Below are 24,198 nucleotides of genomic sequence, written 5' to 3' on the forward strand. Positions count from 1 at the left end.
GATATGTGCATAGCATTGACCCAAAAGAGTGCTAAAAAGGAAAGGGTTGGAAACCCTAACCCTACCCCTACCCTTACCCTTACCCCTAAAGGGGTTCGTATATATTCATCATTTTTAACTAATATTAGCATACAGTTAGTCATTTGTGATGTGCTCTCTAGTTGTGTCCTCTCTTCTCATCTCCACTCTTCTCCTCTCCTCTCTCCATATTTGTTCATGGTATCAGAGCTCCCTTGCCTTCTGTTGAGGCATTGCAATCCGTATGAGAGCATGCGAGATTGAGAGATAGAGAGTTCTTTCATTCCGTTGATGAAACAAAATTTCCACCCATTCATTTGAGAAATTTTTGTCCATTCATTTGAGAGAATTTCTATTCATAGGTTTTCGTTCATTCATTTCGATTGTTCTTGTGTGACAAAGAGCAAAATAGATTTGTTTGAGGTGTGAGAGAGAGAGTTTTTTAAGTCTTCACGAGAGATTGTGTTGAGAGATCTATGAGAGATTTTTTTTTAGAATTGATTGAGAAAGAGAAAGAATTTTTTTTAGAGTCTCTGCTCAAACATGAGAGTTCAATTTTGAGAGAAAGGACTATCTACAAGCCGACCATCTACAAGCTGCATCTACAAGCCTCGACCTTGACTATTGACTCAAGAACTACTCCTAAGCTCTACAACAATCTCACAAACTATGCATCCTCCATTGACGGCTCACAACTAAGGCCTACCGACTCGACAAAGCTTCAACAAGGCTTTCTACAATTGTAGCCAACAAGTGCTACACCTACAAGCTCTCCATCCACAGCTAGCTGCCATCAACGACTCCAAGAAACTGACTGACTCTAACAAGTATAAATGAGCAACTCCAGTGGCTTACAACCCTCTCAAGCAAACAAGTAGGGCCATCAAGCGAAAGGTACTCTAGCCCTGCAATGTAGCAAGCAATGAGACCACGCTCCCACAGCCTACACCAACGACTACAACCATCTACAACAACATCTAGCGACATCTAAGACAAGTGCCATGTCAGTACTCCAAGTCAATTGACATGTCATTAACCATGCCACTCTACCACATCACTAGTCTAATCATCAGCACTACCACCTCAGCATTGCCATGTGGCATAGCCTCCTACTAGGCACAGTCACCCTCTACAAGCACACTCTACATGCTGCATGTGCACACATGTGCCACCTCATCGCATAGTGCTCTAGAGGCACACCCGTTGCCAGACATAGTTCTGCATGTGAATCTACTTGCCACATCATCATTTCATCATTTTTTTCCCCTCCATGTAGATCAAGCCATATCTCTTGATCTAGGAAGAATTTGAGGGTGCTCCAAAAGGAAAAAAGCTCGATTGCCACATCATCATTTTATCATTTTTTACCCCTCCACCTAGATCACGCCATATCTCTAGATCTAGGAAGAATGTATGTATCATTTTTTGCCCCTCCACACATTTCAGTGCATGTATCACACTTTCTAGCCTCTGCATCAAATCCACTTCTTGCATCAACATGGGCCTCTACATTGACGCATCTGACCCATCACCTAAAATGAACAAGAAAATGATTTATTTGCTACTTTTCATCGCTTGACGGTTGGTCTAGATCTACATCAGAGTAGATTAGATCATCCTTAGAGGAGAGAACCCCAAAGCAGCCAATTGAAGCCATGCCAAAAAATTCCCAAATAGTTCCTACTCGGAGTCAGTCCCTACACTCACTTGCAGTTTCACATCGTCACATTTCCTCAAACCCGACCACCTTCAGTTTATTGAGTAGATTATAGAGTGTTTAGAGGCATTGACTGATTGATCAGTGGGTAGATTGTACATCATTTGATTTTACACTCACATGCCACCATTGCAAAGCCTTATAGGCTATTATTCTGGCATTGTGCACATCATTTTGAGCCTTGTAAAGCCTCTTGCCCATTCTAGGCATCATTTGCCACACAAGCCTTGTAATAGATTGGAATATAATATAGTTCTATCTTCACTGATAGTTCGGATTGCACTAAATACAAATAGTATTTTGCAGTTTATTCAAACAACATCTTTTCCAAGCACTTTGGGTACCATCTTGTATCATGTCTACTGCTAGCAAGCTTAATTTGGAGGCATCTGCTAAGTTAAACAATTCCAACTATGGCACATAGAAATACCAAATGGAGACCATTCTTGTATTTCAAGACAAATGGGAGTATATTGATGGGTCAACACTAACCCAAAAGAGTGCTGAAAAGTAAAGAGTTGAAAAACCTAACCCTAACCCTAAAGGAGTTTGCATATATTCATCATTTTCAACTAATACTAGTGTATAGTTAGTCATTTGTGATGTGTTGTCTAGCTGTTCCCTCTCTCCTCATCTCCACTCCTCTCCTTTACACTCTCCATATTTATTCATTACCATCCCTATGATGGATGATATCAGATTGGTGCGGTAGCAACCCTATTCGATGAACCCAAAGTATGCAATGATTGTCCGAGAAGAGATATAGAAGCAAATAGTCTGTAGGGTTCATTTACGAGATTGAACATATAGATTGGGTGTTCCCCATTGTCATAGTGCTAAAAAAGAAATGGCAAAATTAGATTATGCATTTATCTCAAGAAAGTGAACACCACAACTTGCAAAGACCATGTATACAAAATATACATGTGTGTACATGGAGGATGAAAAACCCATGCTTTAACACCACATGGGTAGTAGGCTTCCTTTATTTTTGAAACCCATAGCAAAAGTGAGAACATGGAAAGCGTGCAACCAACACCGACCAAGTGCAGACTTCAAACATGTATTTCAAGTATTCTATATGCATATGAAAAGACAGATTAGACTTCGACATGATTAGACTGATTAGACTTCCACATGATCAGACTGACTGCTTCCCTATTTGATCTAGCCTTGCACCATCCTATAGTTTAAGTACTGCTGAGTTGGGACGTGCTATACTCAATCGTTCTTGCAATCCCCCATGGTTACTGCTGGCACCACCCAGTCCACTTAACCCTCAAGGGTATTTTGGAGTGCCGATAAGGCTTTTCAAAGAGAGCATTTTCACAACATTTTTTACACATGGTGAACCTTCCTACCAGATCCCCAGAATACCTAAGTGAAACATATTAGTTAGTCTACAGATTGATGCATTACAGAAGCGGTACCTCCTCAACTCATTGTTGAGATAGAATCTCTCTATTCTTCTTGCAGGAGCAGCTTAACTTTGAACAAACACACAAGTAAGCTGGGCACAAATGAGTACAGAAGGATCTCAATGTCAATTTTAATAATGATGTTATTCCTTTCATTGCCACTTCTTCCATAAATAACACACAATCAAACAAAGCCACCTTGAAACAAGCAAAATTTCAGTTTAGCAAACCACTCACGACTATATTAAAGCTATCTTCACATTGTTCTTATAATGATTAACATGGTATGCATTTGTTACATTAAGTTCTTGTCTAGGCATCTCGGACATAGTCTCACAGATATTATGGCCGTTGCTAGATACATGATCCTCAGCAGTTTGGACATAGGCACTTACAGCCATATTGACACAACTGAGAGTCGTGGACATCCTTTCCTTGGTGTTCCCAGAAAAAACATCTTCCTTATTCTCATTTGACATTTTCTCCAACACGACATTGACTTCCGGTACATACCCTTCATTCTTCATGACTTTACCCAATCGCTTTACTTTTATATCGGTTTCCTCACTCTGTTCATGGCTTTGGTTCCCTACAGTAAACTCATGCATCCTATTTATTATCTCAATGCATGCCCTTCCAGGCTTTTTTGGAGAAGCTGTATATTTTTTCAGGTCTTGTAAGTTCCCCACATTGTCCCATAAGTGGGCATCAGCATAAATGTTCGACATTAGTACATACCCAGAGGCACCATTGGGATCCAATCGGACTACTTCGTCAAAACATCGCTTCCCTAACTCCAGGTTCCCATAAAATTTGCAGCCAGTGAGAAGAGACCTCCATGCAACAATATCTGGCTGAATTGGCATACTTTGGAGTAACTTATGAGCCTCATGTAAATGTCCTGCACGGCTAAGCAAGTCCACCATGCAATTGTAGTGCTCTCCACTTGGTGTGATACAAAAATCTATCATCATGGCTTCAAAATACTGATGGCCCTCATCTATCATACCAGCCTGACTGCATCCAGCAAGAATGCTAGTAAATATTACTTCAGTTGGCTTCAAGCCTCCTACTTGCATTTCCTTGACACACTGCCAAGCGAGACTGTAGTTCCCATGGAGGACATACCCTGCAATCAGTGCACCCCATGATACCACATCTCGCTTTGGCAAGCTGTCGAAAACTTTACAGGCCCCCTCTAAACTCCTGCATTTTGCATACATATCAATAAGGGTGTTCCCAACAGCCACATCTGACTCAAGCCCACTTCTAATAATTTGATAATGTATCAGCCTGCCCTGGCCAACAGCCCCAACGCTGGCACATGCTTGCAAGGTGCCCAAAAATATTGCCCTGTCTGGTTTGATTCCCTCCTGTTGCATTTTCTCAAACAAATCAAGCGCAGGATGGCCATACCCACGATGAACATATCCTGTAATCATTGCACCCCATGATACAACATTTCTATTCAGCAAATTGTCAAATATCTCCCGTGCCTTATCAATACAATGGCATTTGACATACATGTCAATGAGTGTGCTTCCAACAACCACATCAGATATAAGTCCATTCTTAACGACTTCACAATGTATCACCCTGCCCTGTTCTACCGCTCTTGTTTTGCCACAAGCTTTCATAAGGCACAAAAAAATAACTTTATTAGGTTTTATTCCCTCCTGTTGCATTCTCTCAAAGAGTTTTAGAGCAGTATGACCATCTCCATGCTGAGCATACCCTGTTATTATGGCACCATATGACACAACATCTCGACTCTGCAATCCATTGAACAGTTTATGAGCCTCTTTAAGGTTCCCACATTTGGCATACATGTCAATAAGGGTGTTGCAAATGGCCCTATCTGACTGAAGACCACACCTAAGAATGTCTTTATGTATCTCTCTGCCCTGTCCTGAGGCTTCTACGCTGTTACATGCTTTCAGGATAACTAAAAAAGTGACCTTGCTTGGTTTAATGCCAGATTGTTGCATTCTATGATACAGTTCAAGAGCCCACTCACATCGTTCTAAGTTGACGTGTGCTGCAATAATGGCATTCCATGTATAAACACTTGGCTTTGAAACCATCCGAAATATATCGTTTGCTTCCAGCAAACTTCCGCAAGAGGCAAAAAGGCGGATAAGGTGATCCCCAAAAATGGCAATCTTATCCAGTCCCCTTTTGACCATAAAGGAGCGCAGTCTTCTGGCGGCTGCCAGATCCTTCTTTTTTGTGCATCCTTGAAGAAGACAGTAAACGATGTCTGTTGAAATAGGGACCTCTTGATGATCAAGCTTCTCCACTGCCTGCAGAGCTTCATCCACCTGCTCTCCATTGTGCAGTTTGCTTAAATCTCCAGCACCAGAGAGCAGATTTATGGTACCTCTACGAGAAAGACAACACGGGAGGACTATTTTGAGCTCATAATATGAATTGGCTTATCTAGATAAGTTTACACTATCACCAACAAGCTTATGTAAGTTGCAGCCTTTCCACATACCTGACTAAAGTTCCGGGCACAGCTCCCCGCTCTGCTTCACAATAAAGACAGTTGCGTGCTGTTAGAAGACGATAGCTTGGTTCTTTCAATGTGGGCAAATTTACGAGATTCAATAAATCAGCAATGGAAACTGAGGTTCTGGTAAGAAATTCGTGGAATTTCTGTAAACTATGATGTAAGCTCATCATCGTGGTAATAACCCATGATCATCTCAGTCAGAAAAATATGATGCAAGGTACAGGTAAGACAATCGTGAGATTTCTGTAATGATAACCCATGATTAGCTGAGTCATAAAACTATGTGCAAATTCATCATCTCATCCTGGACACGATACAAGGTCTGATGGAAGCAGACTCACGCTCTTGAAAGCTCGGCTCACCAATCTACAAAAGATTGCCAGCGTGACAGATTGTTCTTGATCAATGCTGGTTGCATTTCATCAGGAAAGAATTAGAGGGCTTCCTCGCGTATGCTAGTGCGGCAGCGGGTGGGATAGTCCCACTAGCAGCCAAGTCTCACGGCACCCGTGGACGAGGATTCTAGCCCAACATTGCAACGCCCAAGCATTCTCTTTGGCCCAAACAATCGATAGCCGTTGTGACAGCATGCCTTGAGCCTCTCGAGAAAGGCAAGCCTTCATGCGACTGCAATTTTATAAGTGTTGTTGGGTGGGCAGAGGGCTGCCAACATTTCCAACACTTGTTGGGTGGGCAAAGGGCTGCCCATTGCCAGCATTTCCAACAGTGAGAGCAACAAGAAAGCCCTCTTATCGACTTTTCTTCAAGTTTTTAGCAACCCAAAACACATGCCATGATTTGACACCATGCTTAGACCTCCTGGGTTGAGAGCCTTTACAAACCAAGCCCCCGCCCGCCCAAGCCTCTAGTTTGTCCTCCATGGCGGGCAAGGATCATTACACACCGTCGTGAAGGGCCAAGAGTATGTGGCAAGTTATAGTAGGCTCATGTCCAACCACCACAATGCAATAAATGCCTTCAACTCTAGAAAACCTCGCCCATGCTCTTGGGTCGGGGGCCTTGGCTATCCTCCTCTTTTTTTGGATCCAATAAGGTTTTTCAATGTGGCACCACGCCCCTATAACGAGGCTTGGCAGGCGGGACTTGGGCGGTGTCTAAAGGACCTGATAAGGGATCTACATAGTAAGTGTTTAGCTTCTACCAAACCGGTTGGTTGAAGAACCTATGCAATCTATGGCATTTGTTTTTGTAAAGAGTCTAAGTAGGCTTAGGGGAGTTTCATACCCGTCCGAGGTCTGAAAATTTGATATTCACAATGTTTTGAGGAATTGGAAGGCGTCCATCCATCGACCTTTTCACAATAGGCGGACAAGTTTTGAATATATAATAAATGTGACACATTCATGTCACCAAGGATGCCATTCAGTACATCATCTTGTTCAAATCTCGCCGATTGCTGTTGACTGGTTGTTTATTATTATCGGACGCAGTCTTGGGTCCATAGTGAGGTCGCCCAAGTTTAAGTTTGCGCTCGGGCATGCCCGAGTTTAAGTTCACACTCGAGCGTGACTAGGCTACCAACTAACTTTTGCAAACTAGCATCCGCCCACATGTGAAACCTTTTGACAACAGCTCAAAAATTGATTGGATGAAGGAGAATATCTATGCGAGCATCCGCCTGCGCGTGAAACCCCCCTTAGTTCATTGCTAAAGGTCCTTAATCTCGACACATTATTCAGTAAATATAACTTCACCTAAAGCTAAGCTAAGCCTAATGGAAAAGGCAATTATTCTTCAATGGAGAAAATCACCTAAACCTAAGCTAAACCTAATCGAAAAGGCCTTTATTCTTCAATGGAGAAATTCAACCTATTTCTTTAGTGAAATTGTGGAGATAGCCCAATTAAGCTAAGGTCAAATGGATAACTTTGCAAAGGGGGACATGTTCAATCTATGTCTTGAGTGAATATGTGGAGATAGCCCAATGAAGCTAAGGTCGAAGGGATAACTATGCAAAGGAGGGTTTTGAACTCGACATCCTTGTACCCACTCATAGGAACTTTCCACTAGGCTACATTAGATGATTGTAATAGGGCTTTAATTTCTTTCCCTCATAAATAAGAGGGGAGTCCTCATAAATAGATTCACTCTCCTCTTTTACCTCCCCCTCTTGACTTTATCACCCCTCCCTTCCTCCCTTTCCCACTAATTAATACCTTTTTTAATTCTTTTCGATTTGGGGGACCTATTGTGACAAGCGGTTCAGTTTGTTAGCATTCCCTTAATAGAGGAGTGCTATACGGAGACTTGGACATGATTTGTGGGATTTTCCACATAGTGTTTGTTCTTTTTTGAATTAGGACTATCATTAGGGAACCTTTTGTTTCTCTTCCTCCTAACCGTTCATGCAAGGCAAAGAGTAAGTGTCCAACAACATTCATGCTCTCTTGTTGATCACTTCATTTGTTCTTTTTCTCTTCATCTGTCCATATAAATGAAGAGGAGCGCCCAAGAGCATTCATGCTCTTGTTGATAGATCTGCACTTCATTTGTATTCAATTACTGATTGAATCTAAGATTATATATATTTTTAAACGTCAAACAAACTTGAAACACACACTAAAATTACATTTAATTTTCTCTTTGCTTTTGAAGGAGCAAAAGGAACAACATAAATGAGTAGAATCATGAACACAAGAACAATGTGACCGAGTTCTCCCTACAAATATCAAGGTACATGCTCTCATTACAAAGTTTTTGATGGTCAAATATTGGTGCTATTCAAAAACTAACCACCAAAAAATACATAATACATAATAGAGGATTCTCCAGATGAGCTCTAATTGTCCCTTGACAACATTTATGACATTAAAGTTGCCATTGCAAATTATTGTGGTTTCAACTATGGTAGCATGAGGCTTTAAGCTCGCATCCATCATGTTCATGTCTTTCAATTCACCGCCAAGAACATGCACCAAAATAAAGGGCCAGTTATCTTCTCTTCCCAATTAGAAATAGATTTTGACACACTCTTATTTTGCAATGATTTCGTGAAAAATACACCGACAAAGTGATGATTCATAACCAAGGAAAAATCTTTTTTCACTACTCCCTATGACCTTGAACATGCATGGGAAGATGGGACCGCATTGGCTAAATCTAAACCAAATCATTTTTGAAAGTATTGAAAATTGAAAAAAAACATTTACTTGGGGAAAATGGGATCCCATGGTGATTCAAAGTCTTCCCCCCATCATTATTTTTATCCTTGCAAAACCATGGGCCAAATAAATATGGAAAAACGGTCTTAAAATTGCCAAAAAATGTATTTTAATGATATTGAAGGTTGAAATGGATCCTTAAGGGATATGACCTTGCACAAATCTTCATCATAAAATCCGGATTTGAGTTTGTGCTTCATCTTTTCACATATATCAAAAATAGGTTGTTGAGGTCTACTCTCAACTTTCACTTGAACAACTGGGTATGGTTTAGGCTCATATAGTTCTTGAGGTGTCCTATGACCATTTGAACTTCCAAATGTCTCCCGCCTTTAGTCACCACCATTGTGACAGACAAATTCCGTCTAGTGAGCCATTATTTCTTGGTGCTCCGTGACATTGTCATATAGAGATTGGAGAAAGATAGGGACATGCAAGGAGGGTACCTACTATAGAGGTGCAATGAGGTCGATCTTGTGTTCAGTTGAGATAATGGGGTTGGGAACTCGGAGACCATTGAGCACCCCAAAACCATTGGGTCTCCCCTAGACTATCAAATACTCCAAAATCGTATGCTACATCATGAACGATAGTCTTGGGGATGCCATTTTAGGCACCTTATTTGAAGGTCCATTGTGTATTTAGTGGATGAGATGAGATGGACCGTATCAAATAACAAAGTATCTGGTGTCATTCACAAAGGTAATAAATAATGCGGGTGGTCTTTGCCAAGGACATATTTAAGAACTCACATCACCAGCTCACTGACAAGAATGGCTATGTCATTGATGCATTGTGTAGGGAGTTTCCCATGCTAGAGCACATGGAGTTTGAGTACAATTACATGCTTGATCACATGAAAAATGTGATGACCCACTAGAAATCAAAGATGAGTGAGTAAGACTAGCAAGCTACATCATGTAAGTTGGGAGGATTGGCACCCTATCAAGGATGACTTTTAGAGGTCCCTCAAACTTAAATAACATTAGTAGCAAAAGGTTGCAGGAGATTTGTCAATATCTTTACTAGCTACCATCTTGTCAGTGATTGCATTTGGTTTGATGTTATTTTGCATAATATGCTAGTCTCTCTTGCACAACTCTTATTGTTGCAGCATCGTCCATTTGCCAACCAAGGAGAGTATTACTGTGCTTATCAAAACAATACCCAAGATCTTTTTTATGAAGAGGGAGTATAACTTGACTGGTCTACACTAGATGAGGTAATCTCCCACTTTTAATTTCTAAGCTAGCTTCTTTTAATGCATGAAATGTTTCTTTATTTAAGAAAAAAGTTCATTCATGGTACATGAAGCCTAGTAGCAATGGAGAGGGTGGGGAAAATGGAGGAGGTAGGGTGAGGGATGAGGTGGGGGTGAGAGTGATGGAAGAGATGAGGATCTCAGGAGGATCGAGATGAGGGCTCCTCCAAGGGTAATGATTGAGGAGATGAGGGATCATCTAAGAGGCTTACACATTGTAGTATCTATTGTTTTAGATTTTGTGCAGTTTCATTTTTTCTCATCCCCATTTCTTAGTGAAAGTATGCTTTTCTATCACCTGTGAAGTATTATAGTGCATTTCTCATATTGTAGTCTCCCTTTTTTATAGGATTTTCATGGTGTTCACTATGTAAAACCCCATCTAGTAGGACCGAGTCTTCTTCATTATAGCCTAGGACATTGAATTGTGATGGCGATTTCACACAAGATCATGGACTAGCTTGCATGACTATTTTGTCGCTTCTTATGGGCTTGGTTAGATGGCACCCAGTCATTATAGCTAGCTAGCTTAGTTGCCAATGCTTACAAGACACCCCATGATGTGCTCGTGAGCGTCTATAGCAATTTTGAATATCCTTTTGACTTCAACTCCTACATTTCAAGTGCCACATTGGGATTTGGTATTCCATGTGCATATAGATGCATCAAAGTTTGTAATAGGATGCATGTTTGCGTAGCCAGATGAGTATAATTTGGATTTAAACCTTGTATATTTTGCCAGTAGCCAACTTAACAATGCTAAAATTAAGGCATTGTGATGGTATACGCCATGAAGAAGTTTTGCCACTATTTGTTGGCAAATAAATTTGTGTTCTTTGTATACCATCAGGCATGTCTTTATTTAGTGAACAAACCCTAATGACTGGACACATCATGTGGTGGATGCTTATACTATTAGAGTTTGATTTCACCATTATGGCTTACAAAGGAAGAACCCATTTTATAGCAAACCAAATGTCTAGGACTCCTAATGGAGAGCCATTGACTAGCATTGATTATGATCTGCCTGATGCCCCATTATTAGTTGTTGATTTATACTAGAATGGGCTCAGAGGGTTGGCCACTTTTTGGCCAACACATTTTCACAAGACAAGCGCCTTAATTGAGACATGACCTAGAAAATTATTAAGGATGCAACGCCATACCAATTATTCAAAAGCCATGCTATCGAGTCAATCATAGATTGTATCCAAGTTGTGCTATCAAGCTGGTGGCCATCGTATGCCACCAGACCCCCAAGACCTTGGATGGGGGCTGCCCTCCCACAAACCCCCTACTTCTTGGGGGGGCTACGCTCTATCCCACCCAAGTAAATGTCAATTCCACATAGGCCATCTCATAGCCATCTAGTCTATGGACTAAGACCCCTTCCAATGTCTAGACTGGGAACCCTCCCAATATCTAGTGCCCATCATGGGCTCTCCTCATATGGGACCCTTACAACATTAGGAACGTAATATTGGTGGGTAACTTAAACGAGATGTGGACATTTGACCTAACTCTAACAACCCCCATCAATGTTGACCCAGAGGTGAACTACTTGTTTAGCCCAATGTTGAGTCAATAAGATGCCAAGCTTCACTCCCAATAGCCTTTGTGAAGATGTATGAACAATTGTCTTGCGTGGGACAATACGTTTCTTCCACAACTCCATCCTCGATGAGCTCTTGCACATAATGATACTAGATGTCGATTTGTTCTGTGCACGCATGGAACACAAGGTTCTTTTAGTAATGGCCATGCAACTCTGATTGTTGCAGTTCAAAGTTGTTTCTTTACTAACTAAAACTCCCATGTCTCTCAAGATCCTCCTAAGCCAACTACTTCACAAGAAGCAAAGCATGTTGCCTTGTATTCAACTTTCGTGCAAGAGAATGTCACTATTGGCTATCCTTTGCTAATCCAAGAAACTCCTAATCCAAATGTGAAACAATATCTAGAACCAATTTCCTAGAATCACAATCTCCTTCCCAATTTGAGTCACATTATCCCACTAAGGTCTAGCCCTCTAGTGTACCCTTCAAGTATGTAAGCACCTGCATCCTTGCTTTCCAATGGTTTTAACACCCTCGGTACCTAGACTTGGGAGAGACATTGGCAACAATCTTGAAGGATTTTAAAACGACCAAGTGTAAGAACATGATCTCTCCTATGGAGGTGAATGCAAAGTAGGATGCATCGCCACTTGTTAAAATCAACTAGGACAAGAAGCTTGTGAGGAATCTCATTTTTATATGGAACACTAGGCTGGATATCAGCTATGTAGGTGTCCTCAAGAGCTTATCAAGTCAACCAAAACCATTGGAAAGCTATTGCCGAGTTCCTCCACTCTTGATGCTTTTGCCTCATGCATTCCATTTCTTCTAGACTCCTTTTCCTCAAGCATGTATTTAACCCAATCTGGATTGTGCCAACCGTCTATCCATAGCAAGACTGCCTTGTGATTTTATGCTTGAAATCTGGAGCCCTTGGGTTTGTCAGTTAAAACTACAGGCAGGACTATCAAACTAGCTAAGAAGACGGTAGCTTTAACTGAGAAAATATTTTGTGGAACACTTACCTTGCTCTTTCAGATATCCACCACTAGGAGGGATCATTGAACTAGTCTTGTTAGCAATGCTTTAAGAGAGGGAGCGTGGGGGGGTGGGATCTAGGAGGGGGGAAGCACATGTGTAGGAATAGAGAGGGGCCCACACACACAAACACACACTAGGGGAGGGGGGTATATAAGAGAGAGGGAAGATAGACACACTCCAACTACAAGAGGGGGTATGAAAAGGAGGGAAGGGGGGGGGGGGGGGGGGGAGAATACTACTAGGGGGCACATGCACAAATAGGGACATGCACATACTACTTGAGGGGAAGAGAGGTTTACTTTTGGGGGGCGGGATCTAGGAGGGAGGAAAGCACATGTATAGGCAAAGAGAGGAGTCTGCACACACAAATATAGGAGACAGTAAAGACCCACACAGGAACTCCCACTATAGGAGAGGGAATAGAGGTCATGCGAAAGAGGAGAGGTGAGCACACTCACACTATTGGAGGGAGGAGAGCATTGGGTGGGTTCAAAGGTACCTTAAGGATGAGGGCGCTCCATGACATACACTATTTTTGGCCTGCCCTCTGAGTAGCATTAGCAATGGTTCCAGTTTTGCAAAGCTAAAAATCTTGATTATATCTATTTGTTGGGGTGATATTTTCCTATTAGTTTCTAGCAACTTTGGCAGGCTGGTATTTATAAATTTGGTACAAAAGTCATCATTTATTTAATGATCTGCATGTTCTTGAGTATGACACTAGACAAGATTCGCTCCTTCATTACCCTTCTATCATCTCGTTCATCCTCCCAAACTCTTTGTCATCTTCTACTCCCACCATAGGTCGTGCGTAGCTTCCTCTTGGCTTTTTCCTTGTCCACCAGTGTGGGCGGATGGGGAACGCAGCCTAACTTAAAGAAACGAGAATCCTAAAGGAACTCACATTTTCTTGCTTGGAATCGAATGTACGACTCACAGAAGCTGTCGTAATGATGAGAGGCAAAGGCACGTTGAACAATTCATCCCCTTTTCGAATGCTCTTCTGTGCAGTATTGGATTCTCGTTCTGGGTTTTGCGCTCAATGAATGTAAATATTGTGAATGCGCTCAATGAATTGCAAGAACTCAGTATTTGTGGCTTTGTTTTGATGAAATCTGATGAGCAGAGGATCATTTCACGAAGGAAAGCACGATTTACTCAAGGAAGGTATCTTGCTTTGCTATAGTCATTTCCGTCCCTCCCTCATCTCAGCTTTGCTTATGGAAAAAGAGTCATGTTCTGTGCGAGAGGAGGAGATGATGGAGGTTCATCGATGGGATCAAAGGTAGGAGGAGCAACCTCAACTAGAGTGCAAATTGAGGCTTTCGAACCAGCTGTAGATCACGAAGACCATCCTGCTCTCCCAGTATGAATCTCAAAGTTGTCTGGCTGCTTACAGTTTCCCATCCCTCTTTGCCAGTGCCTCCTGAAGTAGCTTCGTCTCTTCCTCCATTGAAAGCATTCGTACTAAGTAGTTTCCCATTCCTCTTTGCCAATGCCTCTTGAAGTTGCTTCGTCTCTTCCTCAATCGACAGCATTCAAACTGTTAGCATTTCAATTTCTTTCAGCATCCTGAATATCTTATTAGAACCATCAGTTACACTTAATGGGCAGCCCATTGAATGTAATTCACCTTGTTTATTCTCATAATTGATTGTGATCACACACACACACACACACTCAACCCTTGGGTCAAGGGGATGAGCAACACATACAAAAACATGCATGCACGTTACCTCAGGGGGACGAGAGAGGGTTCAGTGGTTGTCATTTTTTTTGGGGGTCGGGGGGGGGTGTAGGAGGGAGGGAAGGGCAAGATTGGGAAGAGAGTGGGGAAGGGGGTGGGGGAAAGTGAACAAAATACATACACATGTGTGGAGCTCTCTGTGTGTGTGTGTGTGTGTGTGTGTGTGTGTGTGTGGGTAGACGCCTTTTGATTAGAACCATTGTTGTTTAGATAATATGTGCGTGTTCACACCTCATTCACACAGAGAAACACACATATGCACACATTTGTGCCGCACAATATACATATACATCTCTCTCTCTCTCTCTCTCTCTCTCTCTCTCTTCATTGGGCCTTTGAATTCTCCTCTTAGCTTGGGTTATAAATCGGAAAGCCATCTCCTTAGAAATTTCCATTAAGTGAAAAGCAAATGGCATACAAAGATGGAAAGACCATCTATCTGAAATTGGAAATTGTTAATCTATACATCACCTATAGTGGGATTAGCAGTGAAGTTATCAAACAAGGCAAGCACATAATCCTATATATAACAATGAAAGCCATGTAGGAAAGCTAAGAGGTCCAATGGACATACTATCTATAAGAAATCAAAAAGGATTTAGAAAATTTGCTAAGCTCAAAGTCCCTCCGAGGGGACCCTTATACTCCTAGGGATGTGATCCTCGAAATATATAGGAACTATAACAAAATTTATGGCAATGCGGTATACAAGATGATGCAGGAACTTATAGTTGGGAATGTGTCATTCGTGTAGGAGATGGGCATACAAGCCTTTCCAACAACACCCTCTCCGACCATGACACACTGATGGATCTATATGTACTCATTAAGTGGGCTAAATTTCAGCCCTTAACCCTAGGCATAACCCCCCCCCCCCCCCCCTCTCTCTCTCTCTCTCTCTCTCTCTCTCTCTCTCACTCGCTCCCTCCCTCCCTCAATTTTTTGGACTTTCCCCATTGTGATTGTTTTTTCCCTCATTGTGGCTTTTTGGACCATTGGTCATTTGATTTGAAATTTTATTTCTTGAAATTAAAGACATTTTAAGATCCCACCTTAAGACCCAGTAGAGCAAGTCTCTAACCTGTCATAGATGATTCATGCTACTAGTATAATTCAATAGCAAAGTTAAAGGAATGTCACAATGAGTGTTTGCACAGTCAAAGTATCAAAACCAAGTTGGTAAAGGATTAATGATCCAACCTCATATATGTCGCCTACATGCATGAGCTTCTTTGTCCTCACCTTATAGTTCAAGAGAAAAAGTCAAGGATTGTCACAATGAGTGCTTGCCTATAACAATACAAGCTCAAGTGCCATGTCCACAAAGGACCACAAGCTAAGGAGAGAAGAGAAGTTAGTGTCAAAGTATCAAAATACAGTGGCAAATGGTAAATGTTCAACCTCATAGATGTTTTTTCTTTTAATTATCGAATATAATAGTTGGGTGGTCAACCTGGAATGAAAAGGACCATACAAAAACTAGCCTATGAGTTTCTTTGTCGCCACCTTATCATTCAAGACTGTGTTGCGGTGGCAAATGCAAAAGTAAAGGACAATAGACCAATTATACATGAGTAAGATTTGCTTTTTGAAATCCATTAAAATGAGCTAGGAAAGGGATCAAAGATGCAACCTCATATGTGTTGCATCTTGCCTACATTTATGAGCTTATTTGTTCTCACCTTATAATTCAAGCGTAAAGTCTTAGTTGCAAGTACAAAAGTTCAAGGACCATAAAAATCACCATTGCTTTTTGAAAATGCAAGATCATATGTTTTGAATCCATAGACGCTTCGTTGTCCTCACCTTATAATTCAAGAGCAAAGTCCTAAATAGGAAATGCAAAATTTAATGATAATAGACCAATCATACATGCATAAAATACAAATCTAGGTTGCTTTCTAAAATCCATTAAAACTAGTGGTACGTGCAAAAGTCAACGATAGTAGACCAAATATACACTCATAAAATATACATTTGGTTTTCTTTTTGAAATCCATTAAATCTAGAAAAGATAAATGGTTTCTATGAATAACTTCACTTGCCTCAACCTCAACTATGCTTTCCCAGTGCAATTCATCCTAGGCCCTAGGTATGAGGACCTCCCTAGTTATGGGGGAGCTCCCATGACCACGGGGCCCCTTGGAGAGATATTCAACTAATGTGTGTGTTTGCATGCATCCATGCAGATATGCAGGCAACTGTGCATGAGTTCTTTTCCTTTTGAAATCTATGTTGCCTTTTGAAATCATTTTAAACTAGCAAAGATGAAGAGTTTCTCTAAATAACTTCACTTGCCCTCACTCTCCATTCATAAGTAGAGATATTTGTATGGTCAAATGATCCCTATGCGCGCATGTGTGTACGAGCATGCATTGTGTGTGTGCATGCACGTGCATATGTGTGTGTACATGCATGCATGTGCACGAGCAAGCATTGTGTGCATGCACGCACATGCATGTGTGTGTGTGCATGTACGCATGCATGCATGCACACGTGTGTGTGCACGCACACATGTATGTTGTGTGCATGCACGCACATGTGTGTGCATATGTATGTGCATGTGTGTGCATATGTATGTTGTGTGAAGGCATGCACGTGCATATGTGTGCGTGTGTTCGCGTACATGCACACACACACACATGTGCATGTGTGCACATGTGCTTGTGCATGCATCCATGTGCATATGTACATGTGTGCACGGGGGGGTGTGTGTGTGTGTGTGTGTGTGCATGCGTGTGCGCGCACATGCGCTTGTGCCTAAGTGGAAATTTTCAAATTTGTGATTCAAAAAGTATGGACAAATTGGTTGAATGATTCACTTGGGGATTAAAAAAGGCAAAAATCTACTACCACATCATGCTTTTTTTTAATATTTTTGCATGTCATCTGTCTCAGTATTTGTACAAATAAAGTGTTTATTAGTACAAATAATCTTTTCATTAGTATGATTAAGTTTCATTAGGTGAATAAACTTTCCTATATATGTTCAAAGTCCATGGCAGTTTGGTTATCTTATGCTTTGTCTCTCCAGCTAAGCAAAAGAGAACAAAGAAGCAAGATCAAAGAAAGATGGACTTTTTTATTGCTTGACCAATCTTGAAGGTCTAAAATAAGGTAGAATTTTGTGTGTTTCTTTGTTTGAGATCTGAGGGGCTCTTGTGTGTTCTAAATTTGAGCGTCTGTGATGTATTCTTTTAAGATTGAAAGAATCTTTCTTTTGTGAATGAATACTATGTGAAATAGTGTTATAAATTATTTCAAAGAAATGTTTACTCTTACACTTGTACATGTGAATAAGTATAACTTTTATTATTCACATGTGCATGTGCATGATATTTTAAAAAAAGCATTCTTACTCTTGCTTGCAAAAAAAGGCCATATTTTCACTTGTGCATTTGAATGAATGGATAGCTATAGAGATATTCATTCTTACATTTGTGCATGTGAATGAATGGATAGTTATAACTATTAACAAGATTTTTTAACCTCTCACCTTGTATCGTGCCTAGTAGGAACGTGCCATCATGGAGCCGCTTTATGATCTAGTATGGTCCATCCCATGGAGCTTGGGATTTTTGGGATGGATGCCTCGATTGGATCAGAACAATAATATTACCAACTTCTCTTTAAAGATTTGGATCTTTGAGTGTCAGTTCATCCACTTTTTTTTATGTTGTTAGACTACGTCTACAATGTAGGAATTGATGTACCGATCTTCACTAGCTATTGCAAATGCTCCACCCGATGGGTTAGAGATTTCTCCAGACTTAGCCATTTGGACATGGCAATTTGGAGGCTTGGCACTAGGAACTCCATTGGGGAACGATGGCTTCCATGCCATAGATGAGTTTGAATGGGTTACTCTGGTGGCTACCTTATATTCTATCTGAAAAGCCCATAAGGTGGAGTAAATATTTTCATCCCAATCCATTTGATTCTCATTGATGAACTTCTTCATTATCTTCTATAGGATCTTGTTGGAAGACTCTACCTATTCGTTGGCCTATGGGTAGTACACTGTTCATTTCTTGTGAATGATCATGTGGTGGCAAACTAGCTCTTGGATTGCCTGGTTTAGAAAATTACCACTCTATTCACTGATTAATTCAAGGAGATATCCGAATCTATGATCATTTCATAAAGAAAATTTGCCACAAATGATGTTGCATTATCGTGCGTAGCTCGCGCTTCAACCCACTTTGTGCAGTAGTCAATAGCCACCACTAATAAATACTGATTTTTGGTACGTCCAAGTACGGGTTTGAATGGTTCAGCAAAGTTGAGACCCCATTTTTGGTATGGCTCAAGGGCTAGAATTGGTTTGTGCATCATCCAATGTCACTGGCACACATCACATTGCCGAGTATATTTATAGGCATCACCAAATACCATCGGCCACCAAAGTCTGGCTTGCAAAAACTTCCTACAAGTCAATTTTCCACTGAAGTGTTTGTGCAAGAGTCCTTGATGTACTTCACACAATGTTGCTTATGTTTCATGTGGGGGAACACAATGTCGCAAATTTGTGTTGATACTTTGGTGATTGAGATGTCCCGCAATAATCTGGAATTTTCAACTTTGCAAGGCGAGCTTTTTACATTGGTCACAAGATAGAGGATTGTCCATGACTCTAGTTTTTCCATGAAATGCAACATGTTGTTGTACCAAGTCGGAACTTTGGCTCTGACTTCAAATAGGTTTGCATCTAGGAAGTCATCACAGAATAGGTCCTCTCTCTCTCTCTCTCTCTCTCTCTCTCTCTCTCTCTCTCTCTCTCTCTCTCTCTCTCTCTCTCTCTCTCTCTCTTTTAGGTAGCCTACAATCGTATGCATGGAACCTCGTCTATGCATAAGTCTTGTGGCCTAACACTCTCCCTACACCTGGTGTTAAAGAAGGTCCATCTAGCACAAAGGAGAAAAGTGTTGTGGACAAGGGAAGTGAATAGGACAGGTCAAAGGGTGAGAAAGGAGAAGATCCATCTAGCAAGTTCCCCTCCACAATGTTAGGATTCTAAGTCAAAACAGATCTAACTAAAAATTCGCAACTAAGCACGATGAAGATAGAGAAGGCTTTGAGCACCAGGAGCATAAAAATATGAAGAGCTCTAGAAATGAGTGGAACAATGAGTGGGACCACAGGCCGAGCAAAAGAAGTGGTCACCATAGCAATTTCTAGTTCAACTGGTCTACCTATGCCTCTCGAACTTCTCCTAGTAATACCCCCAACTAAATATTTTGGGCCTCGACCCTCTATTGCATAAGAATGATCACACAGACTAGTCCACCATAGAGACACAATGGCATTGTTTGAGGGAGAACATGGTCACGATGTCGGCTCGGGCATTGGACTACCAAGCCAACCACTAGCTCCCTCCAAACATAGTATAGGGACCATTTGGTCAAGTTCTTTGAGAAGAACACGGCTAGTCTTTGGTAAGCACAGACCACCCTCAGTGTGGAAAGGTATAGCCTATAGCAGTTAGATAGTCAACACACCATATATGACGAGTTGGCGGTGTCTCATAGCTAGCTCCAACACACGGTGCATATGGAAGCCTCGATCCACTTCCCCTCCTAACTTTGGTAGCCCAAAATGGCCTCCTTCTAATCCATTCTTTAGAGATGCATTTAGGATGAAGATGCAATTTGATATTAACTCATCAATGAAGTTTTACATTTGGCTCAAGATATGTGGGTGTCAGTTGGTTCATGCCCTTCATTGTTTTTATTTACTTCTTCAAATCAGTCTTCATCCACACAAAAAAGACCATGTGGGTATGCAAAGACTTGGCAAAGGAATTTCTTGACAATCTCCTATAACCAATGTAGAATGTCACATAAGGTTTCAAGAAGGGGGTCCATTTTAGATCTATAGTTAATAAGGAAAGTTTAGTAATCGAGTATCAAGTAGTGCGTAGTATTTAAGATATATTTATAGGCATTTGAAAAATAATCATAGCACATGGATTCCTATTGATTGTGATGTAGTAGACACAACATGGTGGAGATACATATGCCAAATGGTGAAATTCAATGTCTTTGAGGTTATAGATAAATGCACTTTGAAGCACATTCAAGAATACATTGTTATCACCTTTGATGAGCTAGACATTTTTTTAACATTGGAACGTGGATGAAAAGAAGGTGGAAGGTGACTTGAAGAAACATCAATGCTTGGTACATGGAAGCTTCCTTGTACCTTGGCCATTCATAGTGTGATTGGATAAAACTTTAATACATATTGTATGTTACGTCACTTGTGAATGTTTTTTGGATTTCTGTTGTTACACCTAGAGTAAGGAAGACAAGGGATGTTTTGAGAGCACCTGGTAGTGAGCCTATTTTTCACAGGTCTACCAGAGCTAGGTATCCTGTGGATAGGCTGAAATATGATGGATTTATAGCCATTCACTATGCCTATATGGTCAAGTGATACATGAACTAGAACCCACTTCTTTTGAGCAAGCCATGGGAAAAGAAAAATGGGAGAAAGCCATGGATGAAGAAATGGATGCCTTGGAAGCAAATGCTACATGGGAATTGGTGCCTTTGCCTAAAGACAAGAATGTGATTGGCTGCAAGTGGGTTTGAAGGAGTAGCACGCAGGAAGAGGGAGGGCGAGGAGGAGGAGGGATGGGCTGAGGACCAGTAGTTGAAGAGGATGAAAGGGGGGCAAACCAGTAGGTGTGGAGGGTGAGGAGGAATAGGCGTGGAGGAGGAGGGAGGGAGGAGGGAGGAGCAGGAGGGAGGGGGGAGGAGGAGCAACAGTGGAGGAGGAGGGAGGGGGGGGGAGGAGGACCAAGCATGGAGGCAGGACGGAGGGGGAGGGTAGGAGGAGCAGGTATGGAGGAGGGAGGGAGGGAGGGGGAGGAGGGAGTGAGGAGGGGGAGGAGGAGGAGGGGGGACGGGGAGGAGGGAGGGAGGGAGGGGGAGGAGGAGGGAGGGGGAGGAGGGAGTGAGGAGGGGGAGGGAGGAGGGGGAGGGAGGGAGGGAGGAGAGAGAAGGAGGGAGGGAATTCAAAATTCGAATTTTGAATTTTGACTTTTTTGGTTCCCACCTAAGAGTAAGATTTGTGTGAGAGGTTTCCCTTTCTCCAATGTCCTACTAGACCATTTTAGGGCCAAGATTTCTTTTGCAACCTTGTTAATATTTTCTTTGACCTCTAGCTCTGGCTCTGGCTCTGGCTCTGGCACAAGTATAGCTGGCATCTCTTCCATGAATCTATGCATAGGAGAATCCTCGTGGCTACATATAAGGCCATCTCTTTAGACAAAAACAATTGGTTCCTATAGCACCATTTTGAAGATTCCTCTCCTCCTTGCTCATTATTTTTAAATAGTGTCTAGGACCTGTGGCTTTACAAGCTCTATACAATCTACTCTTAAATGTGTAGTCACTCCTATGAGATTCTAAGAGGAGAGTGCAGGGGACCCATAGTCATCTCTCGAGGTCTACCTGGACAACATTTGGAGAGATTACATTGTCCAAGTACTCTGAGGCATCCTCAAATATGTCCGTGTGCTCTTGTGCAATTGTGATCACATCCAGGTAACAATCAAAAAATTTGTAAAGCTCATCCTCTCTACTCGCATAAGGAGTAGGTGCCATGAAATTTGTGGAAAGACTCATAAGGGGTGGCCATTGGAGGGGAGGTATGGGCTAGACAAAGGAGAGTGTTGTAAAAGTGGAAAGTGCAATAAAGTCCCAAGGCCTTTATATATGACGTGGACCCCTTAAAAAGTCTTAAAAAGCCAGTTGACTTTATAATAAAATTTGTTTTTCTTTCTTTGTAATTCTTCAATTCTGTTCTCGAACACAAAATCGCTCTAAATAACCATCGTAAAGTATTCAACAATTCAACAAAACAACAAATGCTCAATACACGCCACAGATAGAAGAGCAAGCCGGACCATCCAGCGTGGGAGAAGTGCACCCACAAGGCTAATCCATAGGAGAGAACACGTTCGAAGAAGAGGGCATGTCAAAGAGTTTGTTAGAGACACTTCTGCTTGTTGTAATTGAAGATTAACACTATCTTTTCTTAATTGACATTCAATTATTTTAAATTTGAGGGAAGATGAAGTTTTGGCCATACTCTCTACTTGTGAGAGTAAGGTAAATAGGCTTTGAGGAGGAAGGGATGTAGTAGCACATGAGTGCTCTAGAGGAACTGCTCTTCCAGACCTAGGAAGAATGCCTACATCAGAGCAAGAAGCAGTTCTAGAGGAAGAGTTTTTGCAAAAGTGCATGAATTTAGGGAGAACGAAATGTGCAAAAAGGCCAAATGACCAAGAATTGAAGGCCTTGGTTAGGCCTCATCATCTTCTCCATCAGCTCACATCGATGAGAGCAAGGGCTCCATCAACTCGAACAAATGAGGCTTTTATGAAAAAGACACAAGAGATTGTAAGTTAATGTTATTTTACAATTTCTTCAGATTTTATGTTCTTATCGTAAATGATTTTGAATTAATAATGTTGTTGCAGTTTACACGCTACCTTTGAAGTTAACAATTTTGGAATGTGACATAGGCGTCAAGCAAAGAGCATTGGTGTGGACTCCTCGCTTGTCCATTACATGGGATTGTTTAAGAGCGACACCCTAGTTTGCATCCACTAAAACTTCTAGCAAAACAGAAAGGGGGGATTGGTGAAGTGCATGGCATTATCAAATATTTTGTCCCTTGTGCCTTTATTTCACATAGCACACAAATGCATTTTAGTGAGGCGAGATGTGGTGCTGTCTACTTTTCGGCTCAACATTTCTAAAAGGACTCTAGTAGCTCTGCCGTTGTGGATGTTGCCATCAGTGTTTATGGTGCCACACAGATTCAAGATACACTCTCATAGCCAACTGTGTTGGCACCCTTAAGGAGAGTAGCTATCATGAAAAAATTTATAGTGGCCAAAGAGCAGAAAATGATGTAAACAAATCAATCTGAACTATGGTGTACAACACCAACTTTGTATACATACATACATCATAATATTTATACTTTTTATTATCATCTCAAATTTTTGTGTACTTTGCATCATGATTTTTCATTACTTCTCAATTTGTAATCACAGACACCTTCTTTTAAAATTTGTTATAACTATCATTGATTATTATATAATGCTATGTTACAAATGTGCATGTGTGCTATTTGCTATATGGAGAGAGAGAGAGAGAGAGAGAGAGAGAGAGAGAGGTGTTTATGATTGTTTCCAAGTAGTTTCTCCTATTATGTACCTTAAGCCTCTTATGCATAAAAGCTCATCTTAAATAAACTTGCATTTGTAGCATGTTGGTTAATTAACTAGAAGTCATTCCTTTGGGTTCTTCTTTGCATGTTTTTTTCAAATGGTATTTTTTTGTATTATGAACGTTGCAAAGGAGTTTGTTGAAGTTCGGTTTTCTTAAATATGTTTTATCATAGTGACAATATTATTCACAGATTATCCGATACAAACTATGTAATGCCTTTTTATTTTTACCTCAATTGGATTAACCGACTTATCAAGTGGCTATTTTTATGTATTTAGTTTTACATTAAGTTCCAGAAAGGGAGAAAAAAAGTGTGGGTGTAGCCAATTAATTGTAAAAGGCACACACTATAATAAAATTTGATAAAATTAAGTTAAGTGATGGATTTTATGGACTTGCTTAAAGATTAAGGTATTGCATGAACTATTTACGATGCCCAAGTTGTATTTTGTTCCCTTGGTTTTATCTTAAGAGCGGTTCCACTCAAATGGGCAA

General features: G+C 41.1%; 1 protein-coding gene across 1 annotated transcript; it reads right to left on the bottom strand.

Moving 5' to 3' along the window:
* Positions 1-3,392: 3,392 nt before the first annotated feature.
* On the bottom strand, positions 3,393-6,313 carry LOC147887401 (pentatricopeptide repeat-containing protein At3g26782, mitochondrial-like). Its single transcript, XM_087394307.1, has 2 exons — positions 5,651-6,313; positions 3,393-5,535 (listed from the first exon to the last, which is right to left on the bottom strand). Exons 1-2 carry the CDS (start codon positions 5,836-5,838, stop codon positions 3,393-3,395), a joined length of 2,331 nt encoding a protein of 776 aa, XP_087250433.1. The 5' UTR covers positions 5,839-6,313.
* Between the last annotated feature and the right edge of the window lie 17,885 nt (positions 6,314-24,198).

Source organism: Dipteris shenzhenensis, chromosome 23, assembly GCF_047967505.1.
Source record: "Dipteris shenzhenensis isolate YYH24624 ecotype China chromosome 23, Dip_SZ_1.0, whole genome shotgun sequence".
NCBI classification, from domain to species: domain Eukaryota; kingdom Viridiplantae; phylum Streptophyta; class Polypodiopsida; order Gleicheniales; family Dipteridaceae; genus Dipteris; species Dipteris shenzhenensis.

What these genes read in the sequence shown, in the direction of transcription:
- LOC147887401 (XM_087394307.1), bottom strand. Translation starts at nt 5,838, where the DNA reads ATGATGAGCTTACATCATAGTTTACAGAAATTCCACGAATTTCTTACC. An exon ending in GTGCCCGGAACTTTAGTCAG is followed by an intron (nt 5,536 to 5,650) that starts GTATGTGGAAAG and finishes TCTTTCTCGTAG; the next exon opens with AGGTACCATAAATCTGCTCT.